The sequence below is a fragment of the Gymnodraco acuticeps genome, unplaced genomic scaffold (genome assembly GCF_902827175.1).
Source record: "Gymnodraco acuticeps unplaced genomic scaffold, fGymAcu1.1, whole genome shotgun sequence".
In the NCBI taxonomy this organism is placed as follows: Eukaryota; Metazoa; Chordata; class Actinopteri; order Perciformes; family Bathydraconidae; genus Gymnodraco; species Gymnodraco acuticeps.
Window position 1 is genome coordinate 6,321,828 of NW_022991180.1, and position 25,621 is coordinate 6,347,448.

At 40.4% G+C, this 25,621-nt stretch overlaps 1 protein-coding gene across 1 annotated transcript in view; it reads right to left on the bottom strand.

Moving 5' to 3' along the window:
• The window catches only part of LOC117560761 (protocadherin-15-like), a 281,857-nt gene that overhangs the window by 729 nt on the left and 255,507 nt on the right, over positions 1 to 25,621 (bottom strand). Inside the window, 11 exon segments of the mRNA XM_034237763.1 lie at positions 1,756 to 3,645; positions 3,785 to 3,899; positions 5,520 to 5,578; positions 5,716 to 5,754; positions 6,359 to 6,383; positions 13,362 to 13,481; positions 14,719 to 14,727; positions 16,068 to 16,286; positions 18,498 to 18,674; positions 19,810 to 19,898; positions 22,570 to 22,785. Of these exon segments, the coding sequence (XP_034093654.1) occupies positions 1,777 to 3,645; positions 3,785 to 3,899; positions 5,520 to 5,578; positions 5,716 to 5,754; positions 6,359 to 6,383; positions 13,362 to 13,481; positions 14,719 to 14,727; positions 16,068 to 16,286; positions 18,498 to 18,674; positions 19,810 to 19,898; positions 22,570 to 22,785 (2,937 nt within the window). The 3' untranslated portion in view covers positions 1,756 to 1,776.

Sequence of the window (25,621 nt, forward strand, 5' to 3'; positions counted from 1 at the left end):
TTTGGAAGTATTTTAGCTATATCTCTGACAGTGAGGGCAAGCCTACGGACACCACGAGGCCTGTCTGTAAGAAATGTATTAATTTTATTTAATACGAATTCTTGTCATTTATTTTATTTATTGTTCTCATTGTTTAAAAGTTTGTGTTATGGTTCTGGTGTGAAATAAAGGACAATAATTACATTTAAGACTGTTTCCCTTTATTTAAGAAAAGTATCGAAAAATAATCGGAATCGCAATTCTTGACTTGGTATCGAAAACAAAATGTTACACTAGCTAGCTACTCCTGACAGTTAAACCTGATATTTAGTAGGTCTGTTAAGTATTGAATGCTGATAATTCTGACGTAATTTGGCCGGTCAAAGTTGTTTAGGCTCGGATAAAATCGCTCCGTTACTTTTGTCCCGTGTTACTTTCGTCCTGTGTTACTTTCGTCCCGGCTCTCCCTACGTGTGTATGTGTGGTGTCAGGTGTCAGTATGAGAGGATGACAGCGCGTCTAATTTTGATGTGGCCCAAGAGCCAGTCACAATAATAATACCTTTGAGGGGGGGAAAACCTATCGTTGATTAAACACTATCCAGTGTTTCCCCTACCATTGTCTTGGAGGGGCGCTGCGCCCCGCCAACGGAGCCCCCTGAAAGCCCCCTGAAATGCAAGGTGTTTAAAAAATATATATAATTTTTTTTTTTTTTTAATATATATATAGCACCAAATTGCAAATAATCTATAACTACTGTCACTTTTCACATTGAACATGTGCTTTTATTAAATAAACTAAACGCTTTCATTTTAAGTTGTGAGTTTAGTGTTTTTGACCCTAAGAAACACTGATGCATTAATCAATAACAATAATCCACAGCTCCTCTCTCTGCTCCAGAGGATTAAAAAAAAAAAATATATCCCAATGCCACAAAAATGCATCAGTGACGTGGTTGAAATCTTGTCTCCAGAAAACAAAACACTGAAACAAGCGGTATCAGTGACTGTGTGTTTGATGTGGCTCTTTGCAGTAAAATAGAAAACATGTGGCTCTTAACCTCTGACTGGTTGGCCACCCCTCTACACTCAGTATCAAGATAACAGTATTCACAGTATTTTACTCCCTTGTCCCAGAAAGAAGGCCTGGATATTTTTTAGGTTAATTTAAATGTTTTTTGGGGGAATGTATGCTCACATGTATTCAAGGACTATCATGTGCTGAAAATGCCTAACCCAAAACCATTAACACATACAAATACTAAAGTCCAATCCTTAAATGGTGGCATTACAGTAATATATATTTTAAGATACATTGTTGTTCTACTAAAGCACATCAATTCAAACATGAAAGAATATCCTTAGACAACATGAAATCCAATTTTTTGATTACCTATCTGCAGTTCTGTTAGAATTGAATCTACGGCGAGAAATCTATGGACAATAATAATACTGTTCCCAAGAAGTAATCATTTCAAACTCACATAAAAAACACTCAGTTAAAGCAGATAGTACTGTCACATGCAAAATCTCACAGCAAAAACAAGAACATAATGTTATACAACATGTAAAGGCATAAAAACACCAAGGAAACATCAAAGAGAAGAAGAAGTCAGAGAGGTAAGAAATAGAGCAGAGCTCTGATCATTTGCACCAGGAAACCACAAAAGTGTTTTGCTTAATGGAAATGAGGAAAAGGTGGAAGCTTGAAACACTGTAGTGGCAAGCAATAATTCTTCACTCCCATGCAAGGGTAATTGATTTTATTCACTCTTACTTCACAGTGGACCATATCTCTCTAGAAGGCAGTTGAGTTTCCTTCAGATTCTGAATCAGCATCTGACATTGTTGAGTCTTTCGATGCACTGCCAGATCCGGAGCCACTGACTGAAGATTTGTCAGAGGAGATGGCGTCCTCGTCCACCTCAGTGATAGGGGACAGTCCTCCGTATGTCTCTACAGAGGTGTTACCGATGCTTCTGATATCAGAGCTGTAAGTGGGACCAGTGTAGGGTGCAGAGGGCCCAGGGTCTCCAGACGCCTTCCTGGAACTCCCCGTTGATGCATCATCACTGAGCTCGCTGGCTGACTCTTTGCTCTCGTCAGCAGTCTCAGAGTCTTCCTCGTCTTCTTCTTCACTCTCCTCTGTAATTGTGTCCTCAGAACCACGGCTCTGGCTGGACTTCTGGGAATGCAGACTGCCACTGGTGGAACGGGAACCAGCTGTACCTGTCTTGTTGCTCAGGGAACTCTGGTCTGTCATCTCACTGACGGATGAAGACCCACCAACGGACTCTGACTCAGACATGTTCCTCTGGCTGGACCCTCGTGATAAAGAGCCTTCACTTCCTGACACTGACTCTACCTCGCTGGCGGTCCCTGTTCCTGACTCACCTTCACTGAGTTCTTCACTAGACTTCTCGGAGGTAACTGCGCTTCCTGATGATCTGGTTCTATTTGATGACTTAACACTTGAACCAGATAAAGACGCAGAACCACTTGTGCTACCACTGCCACTTTCTCTGGTACCACTCCCGCTGCCACTGCCACTGCCATTACCGCTGCCACTTGCACCTGATGCGCTGCTTCCCTTTCTGGACTCTGTAGCTGATGATTTCATGGAAGAAGACCCACTTTCTCTAGTGCTCCCTGAACCCTCTTCCTCCTCAGACTCTTCATCAGAATCTTTCTCTGTCCCTGAATCTTTTTCTGTGCTTGTTTCCTTCTCTGTTGCTGTGCCTGTTCCTGATTCAGATTCTTTCTCAGATTCAGACTCTTTCTCGGAGTCTGAATCTTTCTCGGTTTCTGATTCTTTCTCTGTAGCCGACGACTTCTCTGACTCTGACTCTTTTTCCGAATCTGATTCTTCTTCAGTCCCAGATTCTTTCTCACTGATAGATTCCTTCTCCGTTTCATCTCCTTCAGATTTTGACTTACTTTCCTCATCAGAATCCCCTGGCTCCTCATCAGGCTCTTCCTCTGAGTCCACAGTGCTTTCATTGGCATCATCACGGTCCAAGTCTACTTTCAGATAATCTCTGTCAACACTGCTTCTCTCAGAGGATTCCCCATCAGAGTCTTTCTCCTTACTGCTTCCACTTGCACCTGCTTCTGGCTCACTCTCTGTCACACTAATTGACACTTTAGACTTGTCATCCTCACTGGCTACTTGTGAAGCCTCCTCGTCTCGCTCACTGCCTGTGGCCGAGCCCTGGCTCACACTACTCTTCGACTTCCTCCGTATCTGCAATTTGTTGCCTAAGTTGATTTTCCTGAAAACTTTACCGAGCTTGCTACGCGTATCAGACTTTCTGTCGATTGGTCCCATAACTGCTGGTCCGCCTGTCAGACTCTCTTGGCTGTCAATGCGGCGGGCTGACATCAGTTTGGCATAATCCTTGTCCTTCTTCCCGGCACCAAACATCTTGAACATCTTGGCTTTCTTCCATGGAGATGGGCCAGAAGGACCGGCATCAGACGGCTGTTCTCCCCCCTTGCTGGCTGCCAGGAGTTTGCTGAGTTTCATGACAGACTTCAGTCTCTTGGCAGCCTTAGAAGGCTCGCCCCCCTCTGCTGGCTCAGCTTGTTCGATTTCATCCCCTGGCATGTCCCTAAATGCAACCCTCTTAGGTGGACCTCCACCACGGTCCCTGCCTCTGCCCTGGTCCTAAGACAGTCATATTTAATTTAGCAATGATTTGAATCAAAAAGCCACTATGTTTGTAGGGTTAATACTGCTGTTTAAAAAACACACACAATGTTAAGATAATCTTTACATTATCACGTAGAGTAAGGAAAGGGCATACCTCAGTGCCACGAGGACCGTAGTAATACTCATCATCCTCCATGATCACCTCTCCATATTCATCATACCTTGGAGGTATTAGCCTCCTCCTACTGCCATACTGAGGAATGTCGTACCTGAGAAATAAATAAAATAAATATGAAAAAAACAGAGTTTAGAAAGAATGTGTATTACGTTTGGTATTAATAGTTATATTCATTCCTAAAGTAAACCAGCAAAAATAAATTAATGATTATTTAATTAATCTATTAATCCAAGTTGCTATATTACACTGCCCCCATTCACTGCTGCTTTTGGTCTTTTTTTTATTGGCAATATCTTCAACAAGATAGTCAATCATTTCTGTGAAGATTAGCAAAAATCACTAGTATTCACTTTGTAAGTTGGGAGCAATATAATAGAGAAAAATAAAAGGCGGAAACTACTTATCCTAAAATAAATATAGATGAGTACATATTCGCCCATCTTTGTCAAAGGAGTTTAATAAATTACAAAGATGCAAACACATGTTGAGATGGGAACTTGTTGAGTAATAATGTATGCCTAAAGCCCATTAAAACATAAAATATGGTTGCATAACTCTTCTCCAATGTGCTGTTTTTTATTATTATTCCAGAGCATGTTTGGCTTTCATCAGGGGAGTGTTAAATGTGACTATTAATCTACTGAAGAGAACAGTTTCAACATATGCCATTTAAGTCACTCATAAAACTATTTTTTCAGTGTTTCACAGTTGTAACACTAAAAAAATGTATCCACCATTAGGTTATCTGCATTAGTGTGGTAGATGGCCTCCAACAGTTTGAATGTTGATACTCTTCTTACTTTATAACAATACATTAGGGAAGAGCCTAAAGGAAAAAGACCAATGGTAATTTTGTCTTATTGAGAACATGATGAGGGGAGCTTACAACACAGTCGGTTGATTGCTAAATGATAAGCATGACGGCTGTAAAAGTGTGCCCTTCACTGCAAACAGAACATCGCACATCAAAGGCATCGGGTCACAGTGATGGTACACTCATTGGCAATAGCAGCTTTTGGAACTTTGTGACCTACTATTCAAATATAATTACATCTTGTTGCGAATGAAAGCCAGCGTATTTCAGACAACCTGAGAAACAGCTGTGGTAATTTGTAGAGCTTAGGTAAGGTAAGTTGGTGAGTAACTACAGGCAATTACCAGACTTCATTTCCATATGTACATTCATCATATTTCACTTAACAGTTTTAAGCCTTTACAATTGCAAAAACATCTTCCAGTTTTGATAAACTTGTGGTGCAAGTCACCTGCCGTAGAGCGGGAGCTTTTAATGAATAACAATTTCTTAGCAGCTGTTAAGGCTTTGAGTTGCATGTTTTTCCTCTTTAAACCATATGGGCTATGTAACAGGCACGCCAAAACTCCCTCTATTCATTAAACCATGGAAAAACACTTCCACACTGAGGTGCCTGACTCAAGGCAGCATAATTGATCTCATTTGATGGGAGTAGAAAGGGTAAATGCTCTGATGATATGTACAAGCTCAAGGGGAAGCCACAAGTGATGCTCATCATTTATTTTTCGGAAATATTCCCTCCATTCCTCAAGGATCTAAGAAATGGGAGCTGGAAGGCAAGGTCACAATAATAAAGTCCTAACGAGGTTATTATTTTTTTTTTAGCAATGGAGATCACTTCCTGGACGAGAGAGTATGACTGATGAGAGATGAGACGGTCAAGGGCTGCATGCTCACCCTTGGTCATAATTATAGTAGTCCTGGCCCGGGTCGATACCTGACTCCATTGAGAGTTCCTGTATTTCAGAGAGGCAGAGAAAGAAATTACTCAGCACTCTTCAGGGAAAACCAGAAGAAGAAGAGCAGCAGCAGCAGTAATACAGCAGAATGGACTACAATCCCTGTGAATTAAGAAAAGCAGGAAGGTTTCTACCTCAGGTCTCAGAAGAGATGGCCTCAGCAGTTGCTGTTGCTGCCAAAGATTAGTACAGAAGAAGGATAAGGTAATGAAAGGAAGGGAAGGTTAGGAAAGACACAAACATAAGGAAGAGTTCACTCTACACATTTCAGATGTAAGTCAAGCCTCTTTTATGTATATCAATAATATATCTATGTGATCCCAATGAAGGAGCAAGGTGAAAGATCGATTTTATACTGATGGAAACACAGCAAGGAAAAGAGGGAAGACGTAAGCCAGGCAGTGAAAGTAAGTAAGAAAATGCAACAGAAAAATAAAACATCTTGTGTATGTCAGTTACTGGTCTTTCATTATTTGAAGGTAACAAGAAAGAGTTTTTGTCTTGGTAATTATGTTTTGTTTTCCAACTCAGGAGAAACACTCACATTCTTATCTGCTATTTGACAGAAACATTGGGGACTATGACAGAATTGTGAATTAAAGCTAAACTGTAATGTCAGTGTTAGAAGTCCTATCATCAGGATCTCATCTTAATCTCATTCAGTGCTTTCTATCAAGTGAGTTGTAGATAAGAATAATAGGATGTAAACTGCCTGGAGTGTGACAAAATGTCTCCATGCAACAAAAATAAATAAAACATCACAACAGGAATGCTTACCTGTCTGCCGTAGCCTCCTCGCTTGCTGTGTGCCGCAGAAAGGAGGGAATGCAACACATAATGAATACAGCAGCAAAATATTAAGTGTTTTAAGATAAATGAAATGTTTGGTCTACAGGACTAGCGTGTCTACATTCTGCTGACCAGTGAGGAAGTTTCAGCTTTACTTACTGTGCATTTTTACGTGTTAAATTAGAGTTGCAGATATTGTTCAGTTTAAAAAAGGGTGCCTTAGGCCACAATGTTATCGTGCTGGTGTGGGCTGTTTCCCCCGTTATCTCATCCAAACAGGGAGGAAAAAAGATTCAATAAATGCAAAGAGGGGAGGAAGATTGGAATTCGAAAAAAGTCAGTGTTTATACAGACATATCTGGAGAATCTTCGAGCAGATGTGAAAAGGACTCAAACAAAGTTAATGAAATTGTCTTTGCTTATCACAAATAATGTGCCAGTCCTTTTCAACAGACAATGCTTTTTAAGCTAAATTGAAGTAAGCTAATATTAGGATTCTCAAACGCATTAAAAAAGTACTCAGGGTAGCTCTTGAGGACAACAGTGCATCTGCAGTGCTTTTAGTACAAGTCAATGAAAAACTGCGAGTAATGGAGCAGACCGGCTGAACCCCTCCAGTTTCACAAGCGTACAACTGTAACCTGTCTGGGACCATAAATAATGACGACTTTCACACTTGGATATATGGCAAAGCAATGATGTGAGCTTCCTCTGGAGAGCTGTAATCAGTTATTATGGGCAGGGACCAGGGGACAGGGCACAGCCATATGGCCACACCTCCCAGGCAGAGAGGATGATGGTAGTGGGATCTGATGGATGACTTGTTGGCTTGGCTGCTGGCTACTGCTTCTTCATGAAATATCGAGAAAAATGACCCAGTGGACAGCAGCCGTAAGAAATTTGCACAAGGGCTTGGGGGAAGATGGGTGATAAGGTAATGTAATAGAAAAAGAGGTGAGAGAGGTGAGCTCAGAATTACAGCAAGACTTGAATACTGATGAACCCAGTGTATTATATTGATAAAAGTAAGGTTATCTTCAAAAATAACTAGCTTCACATTTTCCCACTACATATTTCTATGTAGAAAAAGCATACAAATACGTTTTCTTATTCTGCTGCCATAAACACCTTAAGAAACAAAACAAATATAACCAAACTTTTGTAGCAGAATTCATCAATAGGAATAGTTTAGAATTTTATGAAGTATGCTTGTCAAGAGTTGATACCACTCTCCTGTGTGAGAGAGCTATTGATATTCTTATCAAACTCTCGGTACAAAAGCGAATCAACGTATTCCCCAAATGTTGAACAATAACAAAAATATCATGCACTATGAGGTGTAAGAGCAGGGGGATGTTTTAATGCAACACAGGATCTCTCTGATAAGCATTTTGTGTGAATATGAATAATAAGGAATAATAATGAACCTAATCTATTGTATACTATCTTAGGTCTTTGTTTTGTATTTTTTTTTAAACAAATTATTATGGTTAATTTGAGACATTTCTACCCAAAGCATACTTTTAGTCTTAAGCTTGGTAATTACTTTTGATTCTTTTTGAGACACTGCAATGATTCAAGACACAATAGAGTTTGATAAAAATCAGTTGGAAACAATGGAATATAAAGAATACCATCCATTAGGGCTCACTGTTCCTTGGGTTGAAAAACTGCATGTGAGCCGCTTGCCTTTCTAAAAAAGAGATTGCCCCATGTAGTGAACATGGAATACAGAATTAGCAGGCCTTCGATCTGCCCATCGGGGAATGTGTGATGAATCAAACATAACATTGCTCTGGAAGGGAGGTATGCTAAGACCATTTGCCTTAGGGCATGGACGCTAAAACAAACACATGAAGGGTATGTGGGAGAAAAGGAAGAGAGAGGGGGACAGAGACACGCATTGCAATGAGTGTAAAGAAGGTAATATAATCTCCCGAGAACCACAAGAGAAGATTAACAAGAAGAGGCTACGGATTGAAAGTATTAGAACTAACTACAGGGGGAGAGGAAGTGAGATAGAGAGAGAAACACAGACAAATGGTGAAGGCAGAAGGTCGGAGAGAAGGGAGAGAAAAGGAGAAGGTAACAGTACTTGACAGTCCCACAGGCAGCGGCCCTAGTTAACGATTGATTGGTTCTCTAATTAGCCTCTTCAAGTGTGCAGCCGAACATCACAGTGACTACTTTATCATGCTGGGAGGATTTCTGTAGACATGTGAAAAGGCAGGTCCTCCAGAGGTTAGCTCTCCTCGTTCAACATGAGCCGGGAGACCCTGTCAATGTGTTTTTATAGTCAATGTTACAATCAACATTAGAAGATGTTCTCACTTAGAAGTGCATAGCCCCATCTTATCTGCATTCAACTGTATTATATTTAACTAAAAGGGTTTCCTGTAGCCTGCCTTAGTGTTGTATCTAATTTGTTCAATTTGAATGTAGTTTATATATTCGCTTTTTATATGTGTATTTTGTTTCCTTGCTGAGGGGGTGGATATGACAATTAGTTGTCTCTCTCTTTTGCTGTTTTATACATCTGTAAGGATAGTGTCTTACATCCATCCATCACAGTAAGTCGTTTGTTAAAAACACCACTGCAACAACATCCTGAATATGTTAAAAACACAAATATGCAATCATCCTTTCTGAATTCTTCAAAGCTCATTTCATAGTATTTGCATACCTATGGGACATTCTTAAACGCTATGTACATTTCCCTCATTAAAAAAAATAAAACATCCAACATTATGTTTTCTTCTTTTGCTTCATTTAGATTCTGCACAGAGCAACAACATACTAAATGCCCATGCTCTTCACTTATGTGAAAAAGAACAAATTAAAAATCACCAATATGCAGACAGTAAACGGTTGAGGAAACAGACCCCAGGGTTGCGGGAATAATACATGTTGCTGTTTAGTGAAATTTCATTTAAGTAGCTTTAGTTAAGAAGTGCTTATGCTAAGATAATTAACTGAAATAACATGCTAATATCATGATGAACTGACTAAACTGATAATTCAAGGGTATGGTTATCATAGATCTCATAGCAAATGCACTGAGCCAAACTAATGCTGTATATGCAAGCCTCTTTTATGTACTAATACAAGCCTGTAAGCAAATCGTATGGCAGAGCTGAGTACATTTCTTGGCAGGTGGCACTATAATTAGATTTCCAAGTAAAAAAGCATTATTTCCGAAAGACAAACAGTCAACATCATCTTTGCTAAAGCTTAAACTGAACACTACCCACTGTGCAGAAAATAATGATTATTAAGTAACAACAGAAAAGCAGGCATGAACATGAATAAATGGAAAATATGAGCGTGTGGAGACAGAGAGAAAAAGTCAAAGCACTGTTGATTGAGAGTCCTCATCTCTATTTGGGCTTTTCAATTGGCTTGGCTGCTGAGTGTCTCCTGCCATATTCAGTTCACTTGGTCCATTTTCAACACGGTTCATACTTGTTGTTGGGTTGATTTGGCCTGCAAAGCTGGAGTTGGTTGTTTTTGGCGTGCTCTGCTCATCGCAGGGATCAGAGCTCTGCAGTCTGTTAGCACCTTCTGATTCTTCAGTCATTTGTGGTTTCTTATTAAACTTGGGCACCTTGCAGGTTTTGTCGACTTGGCTGTACAGGTTGGCAACAGACCTCTCTATGTCGGCTAGATTCTCAATGTTTTTCAGGATCCCTTTAAGCTCCCTCTTCCTGATATCAGCTTGATATTGGTCAAGACGAGCAGGATGTTTTCGTTCTGAAACAGGGCGAAGTGAGGACACGGGCGGCAAAGTGGTTGGGAGAAAATGGACAACTGGGCGCGAGTGGTTGCTGATAGCGGGGAAAGGTAAGGAAGGAAGAGGCGGTGGAGGTTGGGGCGCAACCCGTTTATTGGCTGGAGGAGGAGAGGATTGAGGGGTATTTTGAGGTTTAGGAGAGCAGAGTGTTGAAGGAGGAGAAGAAGGTGGACTGGAGGGAGGAAGTGTGGGTGGGGCATGTGGAGGTGGCCGCGGAGGAGGAGGCGGGGGATTTTCTGGTGGATCTGGTATGATCTCCACAGTGATCTTACATGGTTGATCTGTCATGTAGCTGGGGCTAAACTTCCTCAGGCCGGGTGGAGTCTGTCTCTGACCAACCAGGGGCAACGAGTCATCCCCCTGAGCAATAATGATGCTGGGGGGCACATCCTTGCCCACAGAAGTGGGCCTGTAAGAATAGTCCATGATAGAGAACAGAGTTTCTGAGGTCAGCTCCAGAACATCATCACTGTCTCTATCACTAACAAGGATGGTAGAAAGGGAGCCTTGGGAGCCCCAGTTTTGCTTGAGGGTTTGTTCCAGGAGGGCCTGCTGCTCAAACTGCCTGGCCTGATCACGAACTGACAACTTGGCCTCTGTGCTGCTGTTCATGCAAAGTGTGCTCGAACTCTCTAGCCTTCGCCTGCTGCTCATTTCTGCTTGGAGTATTTGAAGCTCCCACTCATCTGGGTCCATAAGTGATGGTCTCCTTGGCCCGTCACAACCCTGCAGCCCCCCGTGAATGTGAGCAGGCATCGACCAGACACTGTCTGACCCTGCAGAGTATGGGGGAGAAAAGGAGAACCGCTTTTCAGAGGAACTCTCCCCACGTGGAAAGGCCTCAGGACTGCTGAGGGGGCTGTTGTCATCGTACACTGGGTTGTGAGTGGTAAGTGGGTTGTGATCCGACAGGAAGGTCACGTTGCTCTCTGACTTAGGCAAGTCGACATGCAATGCTCCGTTGCCGTGGGCTGCCATGGAGCGACAGGCAAAGTTGCTAAGAATCCTCTGGTGGTTCGCTTCCGCAATGACAGACTTGTTAGCCCTGCCCCAGTAAAAGGTTGCGGTGAAAAAGAAAAAAGACTTGAAACAAGTGAAAGTTAAAGGATGAGCAAAGCAAAAGAACAGAGGGTGAGGCAAAGCAAAACCGCTATCATTTTATTCTGCATCTTAACTGAAATATGACCCTTAGTATTGTGACTGTTATTAAGAACATCTGCACACCCTGGACCAACAGATATATGCTTGTTTCTCAATTTTATAAACATAGATTAGTTTTAAATAACTTTCTAAGCTTATGATGAATAATACAAATCTGATGCTCTTTAATATTGAAATAGCAATTATGCCCCAAAATAGGCTGGGCTATGGTCTTCAGATACAGTTTAATGCAAATCATTACCATCATTAAGCCATATTGGATGCATTAGTGCAATCAGTCACAACACTAACAGATGTGAAAGTAAGAGCGACATAGCACAAAAGTTGTTGATATCTAATGGGAAGGTAGAGCGGAAACAGCTATAGGCATATCTACTTGAGTGCACTACCGCTTTTCTGACTACATAGTAAGGGGTTTATTGAAGCTTTGAAAAACAGCTACCATCTGTTACCACAATTACAATTAACTATAACAGGATAGGCCATTTTAAATTGAATTTTTGCACAAGGGTATTAATAATAAAGGAATAATTCTAGCATAGGAATATAAGGTACATTTACGAAAATTGTATCTATAAATTGAATATGCATATACTCAGCAAGATAGATCCCATTTGGTTTGGGATTACTTACTGCAGTCTGAATCCAGAGAGACAAGGGAATAGAAATGATGGAGAAGATAGAAACACAGACATATGGTAAAAAGACTAAAGCAGAAATGTCATGGGTGTGGAAGCGTAAGCTCAAGGGTACGTCAATACTGTACTGATTTATTTGTGTGCATTTGAGAATATGCAAAACCGTTCACGCACGCACGCACGCACGCACGCACACACACACACACACACACACTCTCAGCATAGAAAACTTTGTTATAAACATGCCGTTTCAAAGTCTTTTAATGTGGTTGTTTATAGGAAATGTTCTTGTTCCTAGCATAGCCCCCAAATAAATGTTGCTCGGCAGCAATACGATCCCCAAGAGAGCTTTTCTCCTGCTACAGAATCAAAAGCTTCTGCTTGTTGTTGAGTGTTGGTCAACATCTGTTGTAAACATTCTTTACAGCTTGCCGTTACATTTCCATTTTCAGTTTTCAACAGCAATAGTGATGGTAGTAGTAGTATTTCTTTAAACATTATGTAAATGAAAAGGATTAATCCTAGCAGGGCAGCAGTTTCAATTCAACCTCATTTAATCAGCAGACATTCATATTTCATTACACTTTAGGGATACTATTATAAATGAAAGGTGAAATTGGATAGCCAAACACTCTGAAAATAAAGGTAAGCTCAGGAATCATTCAATGTAGGTATAAATTGTTGGAAGATTTATAAAAATCAATGACTAAGCACATGCCATATTTTGTATTTGTTACATCTAACACTGCCTTACAGCTGTTATTACTGTTTATTATTAATCATCAGCTGAATGTTTTTTTTCTCCAAGATAATACAATTTACAAGCAACCTGTATTCATCAAAAGGATCAGTTATGGAGATATGCATAATCAGATATATACAGTGCCTTAAACATGCCTTAATCATACTACCGAATAATTTTGTAAGAAGAAATCAAAATGTTAAAAGAAAATGAAAGGCTATCTTGTATACCTCAATACACTCTTACCTTTAGAGGGTTGTGCACAAATGTATACAATGTCAAATATGAGCACATACATGCTCTAAAATAAAATAAAGTCTAAACCCTAGTTGTGCAGCAGCATCCATTCCTGTTTTCAGACATCTAAAGTTGGAAGACAAAGAGCACCCATTGATGCAGGCACTGCTGTGTCTAAAGCAGCAGGTGGAGGACTAAGGTCAACCTGCAGAGCTGCCAGCTGTTATTAGGAGGCATTTGATTATGCATTCTCAAGAAAAGTTGGTGTGAAAACCAGGAAAATAGTGTAGCATTCAACCGGAAGGCATTTATTCTGAGTTATTTCCCCCAGAAATGAAAAAAGGGACCTGCAGAGCTAGTTCCTGCTTATCATAGGAATGGGTGGAATGGGTGAGAGATAATAAAGGGTCAGGTTTAACCTACCTGGTGCTGTCGCCAAGCTCCTCGTAAAGGTTAGCAGTGGGAGCAGCTGCTGGAGCTGCTTTCCCTCCTGGTGGTAAAGCCATCTGAATCCTGGCAGTTTTGGCACACTCTGCCTGTCGCCTGTGCAAAGTGTTAACATTTACAATCACCCAGATATGTGTTTCTAGTCCACATGCAAAAAGGAATAAATGAGAAAAAACGAACTCATACACAAGCATACAAAGAAAAATCAACCCAACATAAAAGTCTTTGCCTCATTTATATTTAATCTAGTTAAGAATGAACTCCTCTTTACTCAAACAGTGTGGTTAAAAAGTGAGTAGAAGCCTGGCACATCACTTATGCATGAAGTCTACCATGAATTAACTATTTTTGCGAAAAAGAAGCACATGCAGTAAGAGGCGGTAAAACTAAAGTTACTGTTATGTTCAGTTTTTAGAATAAAAAAGAATAACTTGATTTTGTTGGATGAAGATAGCTAACATCTATTCTTATTTTATATAGAGCTGCAACTTTTTACCAGTCGAAGAAGATACCATAATAAAGTACTATAAGAGACTATAAGTACTGAGCATTGGAATCATATTTTTACTTAACTCACCAAACCTTTTAATACATTGATTGAAATCTTAAGGTTAACATGCTAGCAAACCAGTCTGTTAGTCCAATATGTATTGCCATTTTAGATTGTTATCAAAATTGTTGTATCTGTCTTATAGCTTGTTTAACTCTGTTCACCAACTGCATATTAACCCTAAAAGCTGCACAGTTTTAGAACAATGAGGTTATGAACATATTTTAATCAGATCATAAAGTATCTTTTGAGAAAAATACCTGTAGATATCCACGAAGTTCGTAAAAAGGACATTAAGTATTCTGACACCGAACAATTGAAAGGTCATTGTAGATGCTGCGATTTGTTTTCAGCTATCTATTTTCAGATTTACATGCTGTGCAATTATATTTTAACTAGCAGGGCTGTGAGAGATGATGGGTCACAGATCAGGAGCTTTCAACAGAGTGACGAGCGTACTGTTAGAGGTCAGTAAGCGGGTATAAGCGCAGAGATATAAGTCTTTTTGACTTTGGGTTGATTTTCCTTTCGAATGTCATCAGCTTGATATCAACATGATAAGAAAATCATTCTATAAAAGGTACAAGATAAATTAGTGTTGCTTTATATTATATTCTGGAAAACATTTAAAAAAGGGTGACATTATGTAGCATGCATTTATCTCATTATCTTTACACATATTTTAATCACTAATGATTAATGAAGATGAGAACAATTTTACTTCTCACACACACTTGATACATGAAAAGCGACGAGTTGTAAAACACAAGAATAATTACTTACTCTTTGAACCTGGCGATAGATTTTGATTCAGAAAAAAGGAGAGGAGACAGAGGAAGAGGGAGATAGGGGACAAAAGAAACAAATAATTACATCATTTGTCAAGAGCGTAACCCCATACGATGTTAATTGAATAATGGACGTTGTTAATGCAATCCTTACACAGAAAATGAAAAATCTTTGTATAACATATGTTTTTCTCTTCAACAACAAAACAGGGAAATACTTCAAACACTTTCGTTCCCATTTCTATGCAAAGCAGCCAAGCCTCGAGCAGTGACTGCAAGGCAACATGAAAAAGTGGCCGTTGCTTTCTTTTTAAGTGTATCTTCTATGCTTCATGTCACCATTACTTATTCAAAACAAAATTCAATTATTCCACATGAATACACAGATACACTTTAAAAAAATTACGCTCATTCCAAAAGGTTACAGCAAATTGTGTTAACACAAAAAATGATTTCCTAAATCAGTTTAATTTTTACGAAAGTAAATACGCCACCAACAAAATGCCATCTGCTGTGACAGTTTGGGTGTTAGGTCTAATGTCACCACGAACAGCTTTCTGCTGTCTGTTTAGTCTGTGGATTTGCGTAAGGACAGCCACTCTGCCCATCTGCCGTCAATAAACATTTCCCAAACATCACCATTTAGGGAACATTTGCAGCATGCCAACAATTAGACGGCATAAGGTTGTGCGACCTAAGAGTTAAACTACCTCACCTTTAAAAAACAACCATTATACTTCTGTAAACTGCACAATGTGTGTGTGTGTGTGTGTGAATGAGAGATAATGCAAGCCAGACACTGTTTATTGTGTGTGTGTAAAGCAGATATGATTAAGTAGCGTGAAGATGCACTGTGACGGTCACAATTGGCTGTAGATATTTGTCACAAATGAGTGTTAATTAATCTGCTTTCACAGAGCATGAGCAGGAAGATTAGCCCAGCAGAGTGCACAGTCAGCATATCTTATGAAAGAGAGAGAGACAGAGATAAGAGGGCGAGAGAGAAAGAAACACAAAAAGGCAGCAACAAAGCAAGGAGTGCTCCCGGTTTATCTTAAATACTTGACTAATACACCTTTCAACCAAGCTTTTTGTGGTTTTGCTGGGTCTATTCCAACATGCCACAGGGTACAGGATCAACACAAAGGTTTAAATTACAGCAATAAATATCCGAGTGGTATGTGAAAAGCAAGCGCTTCAACTAAAACCGGGTGTTACACAAGTCACCCAAGGCAATCGTCCGTCTAATGAAAATGTATTCCCCTCTTAATTTCCTGACAACTGGTTAAATATGATTAATCGGTTACAGAAGCCAGCGATGATCACAGTGGCGAGGGTACTCACTGTTTGTAGGTGACCATGACGATGAGGATGGCAGGGATGCAGCAGAGGATGATGATGATGGCCAGGGCCAGGAGAGCCCCCTCTGTGTAGCCCACCGCCTGGGCCGCCTTCTTCACACTGGCCACGATATCTGGGGAGCGGATCTCCAGGATGCGGCCTCCCTCACCAAGTAATGGCTGAAACTCCTTGTTGATTTCCAGCACATTCCCATCAAGAAACCTGTGATTTATAACACAAATAACAGGAGAATATTGTTTTTGTAGCAGTGCAGTTGTTACTCTTAATCCTTATGTTGCAAACTCTTTGTGTATGTATTTTATAGCAGCTATAATATATATTTTGTAAAAACAATGTTCAAAAAGATGATGTCAAAAAAATTAGACAATGTAAAAGTGGTCTCTTGTAAGGATGAATCTACAGAGAAGTATCCCTTCAATCTGTAGCTAGGCTATAACTAGTTTTATAGTGTGTTTCACATCATTGTCTATATTTTACCACTGTTTTAACTCTCACTTTGTTTTTTTTACTGTAGCAAGCAGATTGGTGCAGGGGTGAAGCTATAAACACCCACTGTATACTTCTTATGTATAGCAGATGACACAGTAGGCGACTAGTGAAAACATAAGAAGCCAGACATTTTCCTAAAAATTGGTAGAGACCAAATCAGAGCTAAAAGAGATCACCAATTGAATGATAAGGTTGTTTTGATGAAAGGGGATGTCAATGTTTGTGTTTACCACTTGTTTCAGCTGTGCTCAAGTGGCCCAAACAAAAACGTATTTGCAGGTTAATTATCTCATTAGCTGAGATAATTATTTCAAGCTTTTGCTGTAATTTAGATCAACATATTATACGGTAAATGCTGCAACTGGGGATCTGCATAAAACTCATAGAAATGTTGATTTTTTTAATCCTAAATTGTATACGATTTCTCAATAGGACATACACTTCTGAGTATGTACTTTCTACCAAATGTGTTGATTCATACTTCAGAGTTTAGAGAAACAATTCCAGATACTGCTGTTTTTCAAATGTTATTTTGTATCAAACGCCAGTGTGGCTTTCACAAAAGGAGTGAGCACACTGCCACATCCAATTACTATCATTTTTGTTTTTCTATAGATACATAATTGAGGGGGAATCAATGTTATCAACTGGCTTCCCAATCTTTCCTCTAAAAAAGGTAAAATGGTAGAGAGAGTTGTCTTCAAGGTGGCATAAGGACACTCTTTAAAGCAAGAATACACTCACTGCCATCTTATTCTTTCTTCTTATGTGATCTGCCAGCAAAGTGGAAGATATACTACATGCAATTACCCCACAACATTGTGAGACATGCCCTGACTGCATTAAAAGCATTTGCTCCTTTAGCCTGAAGGATTTTTCTGACAGTATCTGTATCTAAGGAAGCGATTTACAGTAAAGCAGGAATGTAGTAAGCTTCTTTTTTAAAATAAGCTGATGGCCACTACTTATGGTCTTTGAAAAAAGCTGTTCTTATGACACAAGTTCCACACTTTCAATGGCTTTCAGCCTCAAACCCCCACTTAAAACCCATTGAAGCAATCCTCCAATCGTCAAGGACACGTAGATAATGTCCATAGATTAATTCAGTACATACACAATGCACCTCTAAACGTCATGTGAATGGATGACTTCCACTTGAACTGCAATGGTGACAGTCTCACTCAGAGGGAGGTTTAACAGCAACACACAAACAGAGTTGGCAGTTACAATGAGTGAGGAGGAGTAAATACATCGATATATAGATCAATGTAAGCAAGCAGGGGGGCAAGGTTGTTGAGAGTGAAGGGGACAACTTAGAAGGGGGGGGTTTCCTATTGATTGGCAACTCTCATGCTCTGGTGGACTTTCCTTTTCAAGATAGGAGTCTGATTGGTTTGACAGAAGGGCAAGGAAATATGTGAAAGGTGGGATTGTCCTGAGACGCCAGCTCAGGTCATTTTTCTTTGAAAGTGATGAAAAAGTGTCATGTAAGACTTTTTTCTTGGCGCTTTAATAGCATGTGAACAGGGCCTTCAGTGGTTAAAGAAGGCTTCAGCACACATACTCTGTCTCCTCTCCCCAACAAAAGCAATACAAATGTTTTGCTGGCATATCTCCAGGCTCTTTAAAGTACTGGTATAGCAGGTTAAATGGACCGACTTAAATACTCCCTGCTACAATCTCCTGTGGTAACTCCCTAACCTCACCCCTCTCCTTTTCCTCTGTCTTTTTCGATGACATAGAAGATTTGGTGCGCCTGCAGGATAATCAAAGTTTTATAAAGAAAGTAGAGGCAGAGAAAAAAACGGGAAACTGTAGAGGAAGAAGCCATGGGGGGCCTGCTGACTCACTTTATAGACAGAGGGCAAAGAGAGACTGCAGGGTGGACTGTACTTCTTGTAATAAAATAAAACTCTCACTTACTTGAAGAGCTCCTTGGGTGAAATGGCCCTGTTGGTAAGCGGGTCAATGGCGTACACCATCAGGTCCGATTTACTGTAGTCCTCGAGTTCAAAGCCATCGCCATGACGACGTGGACCAATTGACTCCACAATCACCTTGGCCCCGGGAATCTGATCCTGGACGTGGCGCTCCAAAATACTAAGATGAACAGAAAAACACAGGTCAAACTTTATGAAGAAAGCAGTAGAGGAGTAGAACAAAACCTTATACAAGCAAAACATCCAGGTTTGTATTAGTTCAAACCATTTCTTGGACCTCTGCGCCCAAAGCAATATGAGAGCCACCAAACTTAAGTACGCCTTTCTGGCAATGATTGTCCCATTGGGTTGCATTCTGCTTCCCCACACTAGGCACTTGGCAAAGCAAGGCTTGATAATCCTTTCAGGCGGGGAGGAATCCACACCTTAAATTACGGCCAATAAAAGAAAGCCTGGCCGTCTGCCTCTGCCAAGGTTGATAAACAGTTTGAGCGCTCAGGTAAAATGGTCCTGGATCATCACCAGCACTGTGCGAAATCACAGACCTCTCAAATGTCAGCACTGCAAGGAGCTTAACATGACTAATTTGTGTGTTTTTCAGCCTAAAGAGCCGAGTCACAACGCAGCATGCCCTTGAAAAAAAAGTATTAACACCCATTTGCCTTTCAGATTGACTAATTAGACTAAACACGGTGCCCCAAGAGCTGCAAAAAGATGTTTCATAAATCTCTATCATGATTTAATTTTGGACAAGGAAAGCCGTCTGTAGAAAAAAGAGTCTCATTGGCTATCTCTTAATTTATTGGTCAATAGTTATTGAACAACAACAAACATGTTGTAGATAACGTTAAATCTTGTTAGTTCCTGTTTATTTATAATTGTGAGGAAAAATCATACATATAATTCCAGGCCTTCAACAATGATTTGTTACACAAATTAAGGTACCACCTTGAACCAAGTTCACCTCATATCATAGCTCTGCTCAAAACGTTGCAATTAATTTTCCAGTGTCCAATTTTCCCTGAATCAATTAACAAAAGAGTTTTAGAGGGCAAAGGAATGTACTGAAAATAATTTGCTACATTGACGAGAGTGGGATAAAGGATGAGGTAACAGGCATGTTGAAAGGAAAACTATTTCCGACTGTTAAACGTTCCTATAACAAAGTAACTTGTTTTATATTAAATGTAACACCAACTTTCACACCAAGCATTATGCAAACATAGACATTGTTTTTCTCATTTGACTGAGCATTTTTTCTGTTCGTATTTGAATCATAGTAAATGCTGTCTTACCGAATGAGCTCTTCCCTATGCTCCTCCACTAAATGGGGTGGGACAGTGGACACAACAACCTGCATGTCCAACGCGTTGACCACAGAAACCTGAGAGATAGTAAGAAAGAGGGAAATAAATAAATGACCAGGAGGTAAGACAAACAGGAGAAAATATAGATAAATAGCGATTAAGCCATTATGTCACATGTGTCCTACTGAACGTTTGATCGTTAGAGCCAGTGGGACCCTCTCATTACCTGCTTATATCGGTGAGATCGATGCAGCTAACATAACAGGACTTTATGCTAATGCCGCAGTAAAGCGAATAGGCAACAACCTCTGTGCTGTGAAGTCAAATTTCCCATGTGAATCCTGTAAAATTAGGTTTGCCTTGAAAATTAACGAGCACCATGGTTACGCACTCGCTGCTCTCTCATATGCAGGCAATGTCCCAGACCCTCCTGCTGTCTCGTTAGAGGCTTGTTAGCCAGACATTTTTCACTGAAATGAAAAATAAGCCTTCCCACAGTAAGGAAAGATAAACATTGAATTGGGGCCAAAGCTGTGCCCAATCACAGCATATGTGTGGGGTAATTATTGTAAAAATAGAAATTGTACAAAGGCAAGTGACACAAAGACATGCACACTGACACAAACAGACACACATATTGTATGGCTGAAAGAAAATCTAATTGGAATATCAGCGACCGGCAGAGGCCACATACTGTGTGTCTTGTAACTACTGCAAATAATTAAAGAGACTGGAACCAAAACATTTAGCATTGAGTAAACAAAATCAAAAACACATTATCTCAATGAAGAAAAATGACAAAAAATAAATATACACATGGTTGTTCTTCGTGGTAGGCATCTTTTGATAAACTGACAGAGTTATTAAATGATTTCATATTATCGTGCAGACATGAGAGTGGATTCAATCTTCTCATCTAAGTCTGCCAGAAAGCAAGAAGCCTATTTCTCAAAGTATTGAACCTTTTACTTTTAAACCTCAAAAGTCCAATCCAAGTAACTTAACTGATGTCATTTTACATTTTCTCAGACTTGACAAAGCTCCTCCAAAGCCACAGAAGACCTTACTCAACATTATTTTATAGGTTGCGCAGCAGTCCCTCAATGACTATTAAATTGACATTGTGAAGTCAACTTGGAAAATCCTCACAGGAGATCAAAGGGTTAAAAAGTCGGGCTGATTGACAGAGTGGCAGCTGTCTAAAACCATTCCCTAATTGCTAATCAGCATCGCTGCACCTTTTAAAAGCACCGCACCTGAAAGAAGGGCAGTAATCAAAGCTGGAGAGGGACAAACTAAAAAGCGTGCGTCCAGCAGCAGCAACGAACCAGCAGAAGAAACGTCAAAGAAGCAGCACTGGTACAGCCATAACAAGCTGGAGAAGCGGCCAGTGAGAGAAAAACTGTGTGTTTAGTTAAGAGTCATACAACTTGCCGTTCGTGGCACACGTTAGAACGTGCGTTCTAGTTCAGTGTCATTTGTTTGTTTGATGTCCTCAAGCTAAAGCAACATGATTGTTGATTTAAAAACGAATGTGATTTGTTTATTGAGAGATGTAGATTGATAAAAACGGTTTGAATGCTGCTAAAAATTCAGTCTATTATATTTGCATTTTTAATGAGACTGCATAAGTTAAAAACATAGTTCATAAAAATACACTAAGAAAGTAAAAACAATATTCACAAGTGTTAAAAAGTATATGTAAAGCATGTATTTTTGCATTTATTATTTGATGTGCATTGTATTTACAGTAATAATTTTTAATTTAAGGTTTTTTACCTTACAACCTTACTACATAAACTGTGTTAGGGATTCATTTTGTCCTTACTCAGACATTTAACCTTATTTTGTGTGTTGACATGTACGACCATCCCTGCTTCTAATCTCCCGTAAGGAATGTGTTGATGCAGTCGTATGTTGATACTAGGTTTTACAGCTTGACCTACAGGGCATAGGGACGTTTTGCGAGTGTGAGAACGCTAGCTTCTAAACTCCAGAGATGGGAGAGACATCTCCTGTGTGTCTGCAGATGTGTTTACGCCATGGTTTACGCCCATCCCCAATATGTGGATTTGACTCTCTGTAAACTAGTTAAAAGGTCTACCAAGATGCGAGGCTGATCAGATTTGACATGGCAAACCACCCGTGCAGTCAGAACCTTTGACTGTGTGACTTGTGATGTGAATTTCTCCGGCCGATGCTTGTATTAAATATCAGTGTTTGACATCAGAACTCCTGCTCGTCTCCTTCATGAGTCAGTGACTCCCACTGCATTGCTACACAGAAGTTTCCTCCACAAGCTGTACTGCAACAACAAAAACAAAAGTAAAGAAGAACTCAAAAGAAACAAAGTTGTGGTCATTGTACAAGTGAAACCCAGTTAAAACCTCCTATGGACTGTACCATCCCTTTCAAGCGGGGAAACTGCAAATATACCCAAGGGCTTGACAGACATTGACGTGTAAAATGGGTGGAATGCCCCTTTGATAAGGCTCTCCTGCATCAATGAATTACAGACGGGTGACATTGCAAACCCATTCCATATTTCAAAGGCCAGTTCTCTGTAGAGATACCATGCTGTGACAGCGACATACAACGTGAAATCAATATGTCTCTGCTGCGCGGCTGACATATAAGTCAAGGACTAACACAGAGCTTTCACCAACACACACAAAGAGCAGTACAGTATGTGAATTATGTATTTGATAAGTACAAACAGATACACTATGAAAGGCACTGGATACATACCACCACATCGGCACTGCTGCTGAGACCTTTTCCATAGTCGTCTGTTGCAATAACTTCAAACGTGAAATAAGACCTGCGCATATTTCTAAACATCGTGGCTGATTTGATGATACCGGTGTAGGTCTCTATGACGAAGCTGTCCTGGCCCTCTGGTGTGGGCGGGATAATCAGGCGGTACGCATTCTGACTGTAATTCCCAGTGTCCTTATCAGTGGCCTGTAACACACGAAGAACACATATTAGTTACACATAAAATATCTCTGTTAAACTCATAACAAGACAATGTGTGATGAGAAAAGCCTACGCCACATCCACCAATCATTGTTTCCGCTCTTGACCATGATGGTGGCTGTTGGTCTCAAGCATATATCACTTTTGGCCACTTCCCAATCAGGGATAAAACAGGATATATGTGGTCTTTGACAGCCAACAGGACATGCCAGAAAAGTAATATGCTTAAAGGGCCCATGTCATGATTTTCCGGTTATTACCCGTCCCCTTGTGTTTTATGAAGATTTTTATGCATGTAAACGGTCTGCAGAGTCAAAACCCCTCAAAGTACACCCTGTAGCAAGTAAAACTCTAACATAGAAAATACCTGTCTATGCTGCCTCGTTGGAGATTTCTCATTTTCCATTGTTTGCTTCCTGGGTTCTGTGATGTGTGAACACCCAAATCAACAACAAATGAGCACCTCACACACCGGGATCCCTTGGCTATAACAGAGAGTCCCTGAACGCTGGTAATAGACGAGTTGGGATCGCGGAGAAATGCTCTGCGCAGACCCATTCTCACAGCGTTATAAATCTTTTTCTTACTCAATATCAAGTCACACTTATTGTTTTTACTTCAGCTGTGAGTGTTTGTGTGTGCTCAGGATGAGTTTCGCTTGTTCTCGCTGTATCGCCGACCCGGAAGCCTGTCTGCTCCTCGTAGCAACGAGCCTCGCAACGTCCCGACCAATCAGAGCACACTGGGCTCACAGGGAGGGGGGGGGAAGGAGATCCAACAAGCCATTTAGGACAGACAGTGAATACCTGGTGAATACACATACTATATAGAGATGCTGTATGAGAAACCAATGTGATTTTGGAAAATTGCACAATTTAAATCTATTCTAGTAGACCTCAACAATGGAAATATGATCAATAGAAATGGCCATGACATGGGCCCTTTAAAACTCTGCAGGCGTGGTTTCTTTTGCGACTCCTTGTGGTGTATCAATCTCGCTGTGATGTATCGCATTATTATTCTTTATCTAGGTTAGGGGTTTTCAAAGTGTGGGAAGGTGAGCCTCCCCTCAGAGAACATAAGAACAGCCGTGCCCCCCTCCCAATTATTATTGCTATTATTATTATTATCATTGTTGTTGTTGCTATAATGCAGGGATATTCAATTGCATTTCAAAGATGTCCAGAAGAGAAAATGTCACTAAATGCTCTGTTTTCGCTGTCCTTTCTCTTTTTTGAGCACGCCATTTGAAACCGATTTGATTGACTGAGTAGCGTCACCTCCTAAAAACATTAAACAATAACTTTTTGTTTAAACTTTTTATCTTTATGTTTTAAACATTTTTTATTTTTTTTTAACATTTTCAATGTTAACACGTGCCGCGGCGTTCACAACGATCGCGGCCACTCCAGTCAATAGGCACGTTCAGACCACTTTAGTTCATCAGAACTTAGTTAATCAGAACTCTTTAGTTCTAATGAACTAAGTACAGATCGCGTTCACACCGGAATAAGTCCCTGGGGGAGGATTAGGCAAATGAAGCCGCTGACGTCACTTCTTCTGCTTTGGGTTTACTGGCAGGCCGCAAACAACTTCACGGCGTACACTGCCGCCCAAAGTCCCCGGAGTTAGGGACTGGCTTCAGTAGAAGCTGCTGGGACTCCCAGCAGCTTCTACTGAAGCCTTCCGAGTAAATCGCCAGAACGCCGACACCTCCTCATCTCCACCGCTCCCATGTTTTATTTTGTGTTGCCATAAGTTAGTCTCTCTGTGTTTCTGCGCTGGGCTAATGCTAATGCTAATAATGCTAATGCGAGGATAATAAAATGGCGGCTTCACAAAACCTTTTGGTAGTTTTACGGGGCGTGGTTTGCATTCCGCCCAGCCAATCAGAGATAGCTAGGAACCTTTTTCTCCCACGAAAGTACCTGCTCTCTAACAGGGACGGAAAACTGACGGAAAAGGGGGTAAAAAGGTTCTCATTAACTAATTTTAGTTCCGGCTCTTTTTGGTGTGAACGCGTCATTTCGGAACTATATCGGAACTAAAGTGGGAAAAGTACTGCGGTGTGAACGCGCCTATGGGTGCTATTCCACCAGACGGACGCGTTATGGATAGAAGCGTCCCAGAAGCGTCTCGGCGCTGGGCTCCGCTAAAAATAGGATGCAAGTCTATTTTTGACGCGACGCGTTGCATAGCGCCGGGCAGGAAGTGGACCGGTCAGAGCATCCAGTCAACCCCCAAAATAAGCTAATTTTGCAGACCCTATCCCTCCGTAGTCTTTCAAGTAGGAGAATAAATGCCAGTGTTCTCCTCCAGTTTACAGGCACTGTGTAAATGATATATATATATATATATATATATATATATATATATATATATATATATATATATAGAATGCATTTCTTTACAACTAAAATACAGCAACACACCTTTGATTGTCGTTTATAACTGGAATATTACAATTATTATTAACGTTGTCTGCACAAAGTAGCCTGTCCAGGAAACATGCCCAAATCAACAAAAACTGACAGATGGGTGACCCGCAAAAAAAGTGATGGTATTTTTTCAAACATTTTCTTCCGGGTTCAGTTCTAAAACAAAGAAGATGCGGGTCGGGTCGCGGGTGTTGCATAATAAATACATTTAAATAATAATAATTGTATTTAATGTTTAAAGATTCCTCAGACCTCTCCCCCGCGGGACCGCGCATAATCATAACAAACTGCACCGCATCAATCTGCTGCTGAGCGCGCTACATTCAAAATGGCTGAAGTGAAGCTCTCTAGCGTAAATAACTCTTCCTCCACAGCGAAATCCA